At 35.8% G+C, this 13870-nt stretch overlaps 1 protein-coding gene across 1 annotated transcript in view; it reads right to left on the bottom strand.

Moving 5' to 3' along the window:
- Positions 1-1687: 1687 nt before the first annotated feature.
- LOC121416037 (methyl-CpG-binding domain protein 3-like) overlaps positions 1688-13870 on the bottom strand; it is a 35346-nt gene continuing 23163 nt past the window's right edge. Inside the window, exon 3 of the mRNA XM_041609478.1 lies at positions 1688-3429. Coding sequence (XP_041465412.1) covers positions 3401-3429 — 29 coding nt within the window. The 3' untranslated portion in view covers positions 1688-3400. The remainder of the gene's footprint in view (positions 3430-13870) is intronic.

Here is a 13870-nt window from a genome sequence, read left to right as displayed (position 1 = left end):
CAAACAGATATCTCACAGAGCAATAATTGCATGAGCTTATTTTTCGATGTATACATGATGCTAAAATTTAGCTTGATTACACCTTCTTCTATAATGTTTTCTTTACACAACATAAATTTACCTTGAAGATAATCTTGCACTATGAAAGTCTGAACACAGAGTTCATCTAGGCACCTTGGTGCATTTTGCTTAGATGGTGATTACAAGGAAGGGGAATGGATAGAGCATGCGTGTCAATAACTTTCAACTGCTATTGACAAGGAAAATAGAATAAATCTTTGTGACAAATACATGAATGAAATTGAGCAAAAACTTATTTGTCGAAAAGAATAATTGCACTACACTTGCATTGTTACTTACATGTATGACCCCATCCACATAAATATATTCAAGAACATAATCCCAGATTTTCTAGAGAATGAAATGAAAAAATAACAACTGAGCACATGTGCTTGCTAGTTTTCTTATTTAGAAAAAAATGTTTTTAATATTTACCTTCAAATCTTTATATAGTTTTATCTCACAACAGCTAAATAATTGTGGAAAGTAAAGAAAAAAAGACTCAGGTTTAGAAATTTCTGTTTCATGCACTTTTATTTTGCAAACATAGATTTACATATTTTTTAATCATTAAGATAATTTACATCAATTACATTCACATCATTATTCCAGCTATTGTTATGATGTCAAGCAGACAATTTCCTACAGTGAAGTTTCTTAAGCAGAGTAAATGCCATCACATTCAACTCTTTCATAAACTACAGGAATTACTGACTTGATTAATCCTGTGAACAATTTAGAGGAAAAGACCAGTCATCCCACAATCATAATTTAATAAATTTTTAAATAAATTGGCTGTGGTGAATAACCAACCGAATATTGGACTAAGACTTAAAACCATAAAGATTTGAATTCAAGGCTTAAAGCTTTCTATTTAAATAATTTGAGGATTCAAAATAATTATTTGTGATTCCAACATTAATCCTAGAGCTTGACAGATCATCTATCACAATTGAACTTTTATCTATTGGAGTTCCCTGTAATTTAGAGTGTATTAAAACTTAAAACAACAAAATATTAAAAAAAAATATATATTTAGGAAAGGAATCATAAAATGACTTGGCCCAGTCTAAATTCCAAAAGATTAGAATTCTCAAAATAATACAGTTAAGGAGGAATTTTACAAAATAATTTTAAAACACTTTAAACAATAAGACTGATTTTTAAAGCAATATGATAAGACTTTGTATTCCAACTTTGGTTATAGTTCATGGGAGCTACGAAATGTTTTGTAATAAATAAATCTTATTTGAAATGGACTGAATCTATGAGATGCCATCAAATCAGATTGATTTTGATAGCCTTGAATCACTCAAGGGGTGTGCAAAATAAATAGAATTTATAAAATAATTTAATAAAAGAATAAAAATATAGATTTGAGATGATGAAAATAAGACATTCCCTTGAGAATAATCATGTAATGAAAGACCCAAGCAAGGAATTGTCTCACTAAACAGTAAATTATTAAATTGGTTTTATTCTTCTGACATCCCAAGAAACATGTATAAAAAATAAAACACACTTCTAATTCTACGGAATATGAAATTCCGAAAAATCTGGATGAGATACAGTTCCCTAATTCTCGAAAAATGCCTGCTACAGTTCAGTTGGATTTTAATCTTCTGAATTTCAAAATTGAGTGTATCTAGGATTACCAAATGCAGAGTACTATATCATGATCGCAGTGGTTATTACATTAGGATATGTAGACAGTATCAAGTCAACATCATTTAGAAAAAAAAATGATTAAAAACTGGCCTTCATACCTATTGGAATGAGTAGAATGTTACATATCTCTTAATGTCAATTATTGAGTATTTTAGATGAAAATAACAACTACCACATTTATAAGCCCAACCTCAGAATCAGAATACAACTTTGTTTCTGACATAATTGCAGAAAAGGAAACTAACATAATCTATACTTTATGTTGAAAGAAATTATTCAAGTGTAGTCTTCCTATCTTACTGAGCAGCAAAGAGGATTTCTAAAGTTGTTCACATAATGTTGGCTACCATCAATTGTTAATCTTAGAGAACAAATATACATGTATGTATATCTAGACCTAATTATGAGTAGTCATCTTTCATATCATTCTGGAATAAGATATCATATCTTTTTGTATAGAATTAAAGATTAATGTATGTGTACTGTTTGGATTTTGTCAAAGGTAACAGGACATCCTTAGAAGGTTTTATGGTGCTGCACTTGCCCGTGACTGAAAGAAATATCTAATAAGTTCACTGGAGTTTGTATTTCCATAGATATAACGAAGATGAAACAATTTGAAAACTCAAAGCTTAAGCTACACATGAGAACTGAATAAACACAATGAACAATAATTTAATATCATTGAACTTTTGAACTCAAAAGGGTCAACTTGGAAGAATTCATCAACAAAACAAAGTTAACATTTAACTAAAGCCAAAGAACTCAACAGAAAACTTTGTTAGTTTGCATAGGATGAAAAAAAACATTGTGGTCAGTTTTAAACACTGAAATATGAAATTGATAACAAAAAAATTGCTTAATCGTGCAGAAAGGGATAATTAACAGATGTAAACCATGGAGACATAAATACAAGAATTTTTTTTATCGCATTGGAGTATTTGAAGAATGAATCAACTTCAATATGAACAAAAATGATCATCTCTGAGTTTAGACTTTATTATATATTCAATTGTAATTTTTATTTAAAATTTGTATATACTGAATGCTGTTTCCTGACATTTATACCTCGGTTTGCAAATTTCATTCCTTTTTGGAACTACAATCAACAAATGGAGCATCTTTCTACATCATTTTCTTTACACCTTGTCAATAATAGCAGTGGTGCAATATATACAAATAAAGCAAAAGTGCACGTCTAGATGTGACATCCTCTGCCTTACCTATCTGAAACATATGTACAACTCATTACAGTAGTATAAAAATATGTTTGGGATGGGGAGATAGCCATGAAAATATGGCATGATGTAGTGGGTGAAGAGAAAGAGGGATATCAGATGCATGCATCTCTGAAATCAAACAGAGAAGAACTAGAAGATGATGATGATGATGGCATCAAGATGATATCGGTAGGAGCAGAGAGATGCTACATACCCTTCTGGCATCTCTTGTCAACGCCGGAGACGACGGCAGAACCAATTGCATTGTGGGCGGCTTTGGTTTCTCTGCCCTCGCCACTGAGATGCTGAAGGATTGGCCAGGTGATGAGGGGTCGCCATGGTTACCTAGGATGCTGGGCAGTCAGACACACAGAGGGAGCACGATTGCGGACTGCATCTTCAGCGGATAGCGGAGGGAGGAGCGAGTGATGCGGAGAAGGGGGCAATCTGATTCAATCATCTTCTGCAAAGTCTAATTCATCTGGAGGTAGATTGAGAGAGAAAGAGAGAGAGATGGAGAACATAAAGAATCTTCGTTGAATGATCAAGGTCGGCTTTAATCACATCACGAGGAGGAAAATATGATTTGTTACTACGCAAGATTGGAAAGAACATTTGATCAGGAAATGATGACAGTACACCAAGCTAAAGTTTGAACATGCTAGTTTTAAGTTTCTCATGGTTAATTATACAAAGACATACAGAGAGACAGGGTGGAAATATAAGATTAGAAAGCAAGGGAATGTTCACATAAGCAGCAGTAATGTTAATATGCTTGCATGGATCTAACTTGAACTTAACTGAATTCCAAATGAAAAGTGAAACTGCAATATTATAACCTAATTAATATGTGCTCAAAAATTGTGAGACAGAAATTGTTACGTGCAGCAGATTTCAAAGGGGAAAAATGATCGACAGTTCAGGCCACTTGGAAATGAATAAAATTCTACTGTAAGCTTATCAAAATATGAATGCTGGAGACAAAAATTCTTGAGTTATCTTCAAACTTTCACTGACACGCTTAATTTCACTTCTATATTCTTCTGTATAAAAATGCAACTTACCATAAGAGTGAATTTCCCCCTTAAATACATTAAAGATAGCACCTATATATTCATTGATTACAATTAGAGCTTAAATGAAATTTACATCATTCACAGTGTATCTTATCCAACACATAAACATTAATGGACGGATAAACAAAGGCACATCAACTTTGAACCCTGTTTGTTTACATTTTGTAGCACACCATAAATTTCTGGAATGTTTGAAACAAAGCTTGATATGCAACATGGTGCCTGGATAACGTACAATCTGAACAGGAAGATGGCTGGAGTTCATTCCTCATCAGCCTAACTTTACCAAATATCAAAATTCTATCTTACCAAGCTTCCTAGAGAAGCCTGAAATTAAATGACCCTGTCTCCATCAACCCAAATTGAGAATTTACAGTTGACTATTGAAGGTCAAGTCCACCTCAGAAAAATGTTGATTTGAATCAATAGAGAAAAATCAGACAAGCACAATGCTGAAAATTTCATCAAAATTGGATGAAAAATAAGAAAGTTATGACATTTCAAAGTTTCGCTTATTTTTAACAAAATAGTTATATGAACGAGCCAGTTACATCCAAATGAGAGAGTCGATGATGTCACTCACTAACTATTTCTTGTTTCTTATTGTTTGAATTATACAATATTTCAATTTTTACAAATTTAACAATTAGGGCCTCCTTGCCTGAAGCACAAAATGTTAAAATAATGGAATTCCACGTGTTCAGGGAGGAATGAAACTTCATTTCACATGACAATGACGAGAAAATAAAAATATTTCATATTTCATGTAATAAAATACAAAAGAAATAGTGAGTGATGTCATTAGTTCCTCATTGCATACCAACCGAGATGTGCATATGACTGTTTTTGTGAAATGAAGCAAAACTTTAAAACGCTATAACTTTCTTATTGTACATCCGATTTTGATGAAATTTTCAGTGATATGCTTGTTGTATTTTTCTCTTTTTATTAAAATCAAGTTTTTGTTGGGGTGGACTTGTCCTTTAAAGACTGTGGGGGTGAAGAATAACAATAAAACGATCATATTTTTTCAGGCAGAAATAAAAGACTAGACCCTTAGACCAACAATTGTTTATTTCGAGAGGAGGGAGGGGGGAGTTGCTGGCTAGTTTGCACCCAAGTAATTCAACAGTAAATGGGGGATAACATTACAGGAAACAAGCAACCACAAAGAACATTACAACAAACATTTGAAGATAAACACCAGTTGTGGTAACGATCTCAAAATGAGTTCGAACAGAATCCAATGAAATTACTACCAAATTGTTTGTATGTATAAATAAAAAATATGTGCCAAATAGCTCTGGAAGATAATGCGTACCCAGATCTAGATGCATGATAATAGTTTGGACTATTAACCTTGATTAAAAAGACTTTCTCACGAAATAAAAGTAAATATAAAACCCATTAATACAGGCCTAAATGATAAGAAAATAACTCTGGTGCTAAATATATTACATGAAAATTTATCCTGGGATACATATTTGGGGGTATAAGGATGGTGGTATAGTAGTATATCAACTACATACAGTAAACCATCCCAGGGGCATTTTTGGTTCCTGTTTGGATTTGTTTTTCTTTAATTCAATCCTAACTGTATGTATAACTTGTACAACAAATCCATTAACCTTCCCCTTCTCATTTCTCCAAAAATAGAACTAGACAGCATTGTAAACTGCATATAATAGCTAGAATGAGCACCGTAAGGGTTAAATTCTCCATCCAAAGTGAAAAGAATGGCAGACATCAGATGTTGTGACAGGCGCAGGGACAGTTGAACACCTGACTGGCTGGAGAAGGAAAAAAAATGGAAGCAGGCCAATTCATAACAATACCAAAGTGGATGGCACTTTCCAAAATCAAAAGCGCAAGAATTACAGCACACCAGGACAAATCTTAACTCTAACCTACACATTCATTGGCAATGTAACAAACGACAGGAAAGAAATGAACTTGACAGTTGCCATGGTAACAAATGGAGTATTAGCTGGTGTAGATTTGGTCTGCCATGCTGCACACGCTTCACTTTCTCTTCATCTGAGAAGGCTTTTACATGGTCTTTTAGTGCCATTCTTATGATGTTATAGAGTCTGAATTGGAACGTTCAGACAATACCCATCTCTAATATAACTGTATATAAGATGAAGCAAGAGGAAGCAAGGTGAAGGTCTTGAAACATGTTTATCAAACTTCATATATAACTTGCGAAACCATGTAAGCTGATGAAAAGTAATATACGGGGAATGGTTAGGATAGTTTAATAGAATGTAGTATAAACTAAACCACGATGATGACGATGATGATGACGATGATGTTAATGATGATGATGATGGTGGTGATGATGTTAATGAGGATGATGATGTTAATGATGATGATGGAGGTGATGATGTTAATCATGATGATGATGAGGATGATATTAATGATGATGATATGATGATGATGATGATGGTGATGGCCATGCAAATGTCTCTCAATAGGGGAGTATATAAAAGGCAGAAAGTTTAGATATCATTTTACCATCACTTGAACTACAATATGAAGATACTTATTTTACATTTGTAAAACACGATCGTTTGAATTGCACCATGAAAGGTTCTTAGGAATACTGAAAATATGTCCTGACTATCACTTGCACTTCACCTCAACACACACAAAAAAATTATTTCAATTGCACAGAAAAATAATTTTGACCGTATACAATCTAAGGGTGCGTTTATTCGACACTTTTTTACCCTAGAATCATGATTAGAATCATGATTCAAATCACGATTCTGCAGAATCACGATTGCGTTTAGTCGAAAGTGGAAATAAACGTCTTTCAAATCACAAACATGAAACACGGAAAAAGGGGCGTTTGGAAAGACGTTTCTGTAGAATCACGAACGAAAAAGGTCGTATAAACGATATCGTGATTTGAATCATGATTCTATGACGTCATTGTGTCGTGCTTCTTCCGGGTTCGACTCAAAGGCGCGCGCTGTGTTTCGTGCAGGTTAATTTTCGTGTAGCAGTATTGCCAGTGTACTAGTACCGGTATATGCCAATTGTCATGTGCATTTAGGAATTATCATTCTGTGTATTGTACCCCGGGGTTGTACTGTAGCATCATTTGTATATTTCATTGTTTTCATCAATCATATCTTCAAGTTCCAAAGGCACAAATTGGACTGACGACGAACTCAGGGCTCTGCTTGTGCTTTGGCCTGAAGCAAAAGCATCCCTTACCAGGATTCACAGAAATAAGACGATCTACGAATCCCTTTCAGCGGCGCTTGCGAGGGAGGGATTTCTACGGAGATGTGGCACCGCCTGTCGAGACAAAATTAACAGAATTCGTGCCCAGTACTACGGCTACCGAACACCATTTTCGATGAACCGACAAGATTGAATACAAGTAAACAAAAACAATACGAGGTACAATACACGGAATTCTGGAAGTAAAAGATTTATTTTTCGGAAGCCGAGTAAACGTTGCACAAACGATCGCGCGTTAGCTCGGGCGGCAGCAAAAATCTAGCAGCCGACTTGAAGTTAGAAACACGCGCGAAAATGTTGACCTATACTTCCTGGGTCAAACTGCGCACTGTGATGCGCACTGGATCGGAGAAACAGCGTTTAATAGAAAGATGGTCGTATAAACGCTGATTCTGTCGGATCGTGATTCATGTTTCTGTTTTGAATCATAATTCAAATCGTGATTCAAATCATGATTCTGGGTTGAGGTCGCATAAACGCAGCCTAACTCTATTTCACACTTATATAAAAATCTCAATTACTACTTAACCAGCATGATTACAAAAACACTAACAACCCTCGTCTGAAAAGATCCTTTGTTGAAGAGGTATTTTTTCAAGTCCAGGAACGGAGGGCATGAATCAAGTAAACACGGGAGCTATGCGGCCAGGGCTTGATGAAAATAAAAATCATACTCATTTATTGGGGATTTACAAATGGATTTACCCAATGAAGTTGAACTGACAGAAATGGTATGCTTTCCAATTCGTAGCTGGCCAGTCACTTACATCTGAAAGAGGGGAAGTGCTGCTCTTCTTTCTTTTTTTGCATTTTAAAGGAAGCAGCAATCAATTCCAAACTTTCTGAATAACATCCCTGCCCTAAATATATGTTAGCATATCACACTGGTTCTTTATTATAGATTGTACTTTGATAAAACTACATGAATGTCTAATGGTGTATATAACTTATATAAATGCTTCTAAAGCCAGACAATGTGCAAGTAAAGGGGTAAGAGTGTGGGACACTGGTAGACACATAATAAATGAGGAAAAGTGAAATCTATTATGTTTTACCTGATTCAGTAAAAATGAATTAATACATTTATATGGCAATATTTTAATTTTGGACTTTTAATTTTGGCAATAACTATATTTGTTGTTGTTGTTATTTTGGTGTTTACCCCATATCTACCAAACCAAAGGGAGTAGGGTAAAGGGGAATTTGTCCTGCAAAGAAAAAAATAGTACTTGAAAAATGTCAATAGCCACCCTCTCCACCACAACCACACAGTGACAGTTGTGTTCAAACATTTTGTATGAACAGAAAAAAGCTGAACAGCCCCCCCCCCTTGACATGGGGGGGGGGACAGAAAAATTAGAATATGCTAGTAAGGGGTGGGAAATATAGGGCAAGGTCATGAAAATGTTGACTTTATAGGAGCCAAGGATGGTAAACCCTGTATGGGGCTGTCCATCTTGATTTCACACATGAAAGGTTCATCATTAATGTATTGGCAGATCATTAGTCTCACTTTGCAGACCTACAATCCCATCACAAGAACCACTGAAAAACAGGGAATTTTGAATTATGATACAAAAAATAGGCCCTCGGTGCAATAGATGGAAGAAAGGTCAAGATTTAAGAAAACAAACATTAAAATATATCTATAAGATATAAATCTCAGGGAGATGCAATACAAGTAGCTCAGTTGTTAGAGAGGTAGTCTTGCAATGCAGTAACTCTTGTTCAAAACAACAGTGAACGGATAGTTAGTGCCTTTTAGTTTTTGTCATTGTCAGACCCTTCAGAATGAAGTTAAAACCAGAAGTCTCTTGTAGCATCAAAAACTTGGTATATTATAGGCATATGTGTGAACTGTGCCTCACTTATAATCCATCACATCAAATACAATATTTTAGTATAGAATTCACCAGATATAAAGTTCACTTTAGAAATTAAATGATTTTTGCATCTTTTCTCAGAAAGACCATATATCCTGTTTTGATTCCTTTATCAAATACAAATAAATAAAATATTGAAAAAAATAAATTGAAAGAACTGAAGATAAAAATGAATGCACCTTCATAATGACTTCCTTCTTACTTTACAAAGGTGAAATGAACAAGCAAGAATATTCATTCCAGCTAGTGATAAAGATTTTTATAATTTATTCCATTTTCTTTGACCTAAGCTGTGAGTTTTCTCTCGAGACTGAGAAGATTTTATATTCAAATGATTCATCATAAAGTATCACTAGGATTTCCATGCACTTATCACTAATACAGAGAACTCTTCTTCTTCTTCTTCCTCCATTAATAACGTTCTTTACCGGTATCGGAGTCTCTCTTATTTTCGTCAATGATCTCCCTTTTGCCCCTTGTGTATCCCGGTAAATAAGGCAATATATTTTGTGCTTGTTCAATTTTAGTTCAATATAGGCAATATGGAGCCAGGGGTCGAGTGAGGAAAGTCAGGATGATATAACATGTTTGTCCCACTTTCTACGGGTGTCTACAAAACTAAGACCTAAGATCTAAGACCTAAGACCCCATATACATACTACCAAAAAAACTACAAAACTAAGACCCAACCAACTACAAAACTAAGACCCTGTGTAATACTCATTGGTATGCAGCCTAGTCTGTACTCCAGACCCAGTTTGGGAAATACACTTCACCTATCCTATGTACTCAATACAAAACTACAAAACTAAGACCCAACCAACTACAAAACTAAGACCCTGTGTAATATTCATTGGTAGGAGTCTAGTCTGTACTCCAGACCCAATTTGGGAGAAACACTTCGCCTATATCCTATGTACTCAATACAAAACTACAAAACTAAGACCCAACCAACTACAAAACTAAGACCCTGTGTAATATTCATTGGTATGAGTCTAGTCTGTGCTCCAGACCCGGTTTGGGAGAAACACTTCGCTTATCCTATGTACTTCAATACAAAACTACAAAACTAAGACCCAACCAACTACAAAACTAAGACCCTGTGTAATATTCATTGGTATGAGTCTAGTCTGTACTCCAGACCCAGTTTGGGAGATACACTTCGCCTATCCTATGTACTAAATACAAAACTACAAAACTAAGACCCAACCAACTACAAAACTAAGACCCTGTGTAATATTCGTTGGTATGAGTCTAGTCTGTACTCCAGACCCAATTTGGGGGAAACACTTCGCCTATCCTATGTACTAAATACAAAACTACAAAACTAAGACCCAACCAACTACAAAACTAAGACCCTGTGTAATACTCATTGGTATGCAGCCTAGTCTGTACTCCAGACCCAGTTTGGGAAATACACTTCACCTATCCTATGTACTCAATACAAAACTACAAAACTAAGACCCAACCAACTACAAAACTAAGACCCTGTGTAATATTCATTGGTAGGAGTCTAGTCTGTACTCCAGACCCAATTTGGGAGAAACACTTCGCCTATCCTATGTACTCAATAAAAAACTACAAAACTAAGACCCAACCAACTACAAAACTAAGACCCTGTGTAATATTCATTGGTATGAGTCTAGTCTGTGCTCCAGACCCGGTTTGGGAGAAACACTTCGCTTATCCTATGTACTTCAATACAAAACTACAAAACTAAGACCCAACCAACTACAAAACTAAGACCCTGTGTAATATTCATTGGTATGAGTCTAGTCTGTACTCCAGACCCAGTTTGGGAGATACACTTTGCCTATCCTATGTACTAAATACAAAACTACAAAACTAAGACCCAACCAACTACAAAACTAAGACCCTGTGTAATATTCATTGGTATGAGTCTAGTCTGTACTCCAGACCCAATTTGGGGGAAACACTTCGCCTATCCTATGTACTAAATACAAAACTACAAAACTAAGACCCAACCAACTACAAAACTAAGACCCTGTGTAATATTCATTGGTATGAGTCTAGTCTGTACTCCAGACCCAATTTGGGGGAAACACTTCGCCTATCCTATGTACTAAATACAAAACTACAAAACTAAGACCCAACCAACTACAAAACTAAGACCCTGTGTAATACTCATTGGTATGCAGCCTAGTCTGTACTCCAGACCCAGTTTGGGAGATACACTTTGCCTATCCTATGTACTAAATACAAAACTACAAAACTAAGACCCAACCAACTACAAAACTAAGACCCTGTGTAATATTCGTTGGTATGAGTCTAGTCTGTACTCCAGACCCAATTTGGGGGAAACACTTCGCCTATCCTATGTACTCAATACAAAACTACAAAACTAAGACCCAACCAACTACAAAACTAAGACCCTGTGTAATACTCATTGGTATGCAGCCTAGTCTGTACTCCAGACCCAGTTTGGGAGATACACTTCACCTATCCTATGTACTCAATACAAAACTACAAAACTAAGACCCAACCAACTACAAAACTAAGACCCTGTGTAATATTCATTGGTATGAGTCTAGTCTGTACTCCAGACCCAGTTTGGGAGATACACTTTGCCTATCCTATGTACTAAATACAAAACTACAAAACTAAGACCCAACCAACTACAAAACTAAGACCTTGTGTAATATTCATTGGTATGAGTCTAGTCTGTACTCCAGACCCAGTTTGGGAGATACACTTCACCTATCCTATGTACTCAATACAAAACTACAAAACTAAGACCCAACCAACTACAAAACTAAGACCCTGTGTAATATTCATTGGTATGAGTCTAGTCTGTACTCCAGACCCAGTTTGGGAGATACACTTTGCCTATCCTATGTACTAAATACAAAACTACAAAACTAAGACCCAACCAACTACAAAACTAAGACCCTGTGTAATATTCATTGGTATGAGTCTAGTCTGTACTCCAGACCCAATTTGGGGGAAACACTTCGCCTATCCTATGTACTAAATACAAAACTACAAAACTAAGACCCAACCAACTACAAAACTAAGACCCTGTGTAATACTCATTGGTATGCAGCCTAGTCTGTACTCCAGACCCAGTTTGGGAAATACACTTCACCTATCCTATGTACTCAATACAAAACTACAAAACTAAGACCCAACCAACTACAAAACTAAGACCCTGTGTAATATTCATTGGTAGGAGTCTAGTCTGTACTCCAGACCCAATTTGGGAGAAACACTTCGCCTATCCTATGTACTCAATAAAAAACTACAAAACTAAGACCCAACCAACTACAAAACTAAGACCCTGTGTAATATTCATTGGTATGAGTCTAGTCTGTGCTCCAGACCCGGTTTGGGAGAAACACTTCGCTTATCCTATGTACTTCAATACAAAACTACAAAACTAAGACCCAACCAACTACAAAACTAAGACCCTGTGTAATATTCATTGGTATGAGTCTAGTCTGTACTCCAGACCCAGTTTGGGAGATACACTTTGCCTATCCTATGTACTAAATACAAAACTACAAAACTAAGACCCAACCAACTACAAAACTAAGACCCTGTGTAATATTCGTTGGTATGAGTCTAGTCTGTACTCCAGACCCAATTTGGGGGAAACACTTCGCCTATCCTATGTACTAAATACAAAACTACAAAACTAAGACCCAACCAACTACAAAACTAAGACCCTGTGTAATATTCATTGGTATGAGTCTAGTCTGTACTCCAGACCCAATTTGGGGGAAACACTTCGCCTATCCTATGTACTAAATACAAAACTACAAAACTAAGACCCAACCATCTACAAAACTAAGACCCTGTGTAATACTCATTGGTATGCAGCCTAGTCTGTACTCCAGACCCAGTTTGGGAGATACACTTTGCCTATCCTATGTACTAAATACAAAACTACAAAACTAAGACCCAACCAACTACAAAACTAAGACCCTGTGTAATATTCATTGGTATGAGTCTAGTCTGTACTCCAGACCCAATTTGGGGGAAACACTTCGCCTATCCTATGTACTAAATACAAAACTACAAAACTAAGACCCAACCAACTACAAAACTAAGACCCTGTGTAATACTCATTGGTATGCAGCCTAGTCTGTACTCCAGACCCAGTTTGGGAGATACACTTCACCTATCCTATGTACTCAATACAAAACTACAAAACTAAGACCCAACCAACTACAAAACTAAGACCCTGTGTAATATTCATTGGTATGAGTCTAGTCTGTACTCCAGACCCAGTTTGGGAGATACACTTTGCCTATCCTATGTACTAAATACAAAACTACAAAACTAAGACCCAACCAACTACAAAACTAAGACCCTGTGTAATATTCATTGGTATGAGTCTAGTCTGTACTCCAGACCCAGTTTGGGAGATACACTTCACCTATCCTATGTACTCAATAAAAAACTACAAAACTAAGACCCAACCAACTACAAAACTAAGACCCTGTGTAATATTCATTGGTATGAGTCTAGTCTGTACTCCAGACCCAGTTTGGGAGATACACTTCACCTATCCTATGTACTCAATACAAAACTACAAAACTAAGACCCAACCAACTACAAAACTAAGACCCTGTGTAATATTCATTGGTAGGAGTCTAGTCTGTACTCCAGACCCAATTTGGGAGGAAACACTTCGCCTATCCTATGTACTCAATACAAAACTACAAAACTAAGACCCAACCAACTA

This window comes from Lytechinus variegatus, chromosome 5 (genome assembly GCF_018143015.1).
Source record: "Lytechinus variegatus isolate NC3 chromosome 5, Lvar_3.0, whole genome shotgun sequence".
Taxonomy (NCBI): domain Eukaryota; kingdom Metazoa; phylum Echinodermata; class Echinoidea; order Temnopleuroida; family Toxopneustidae; genus Lytechinus; species Lytechinus variegatus.
Note: the sequence above shows the minus strand (reverse complement) of the source record. Positions and strands in the feature narration are given on the sequence as shown.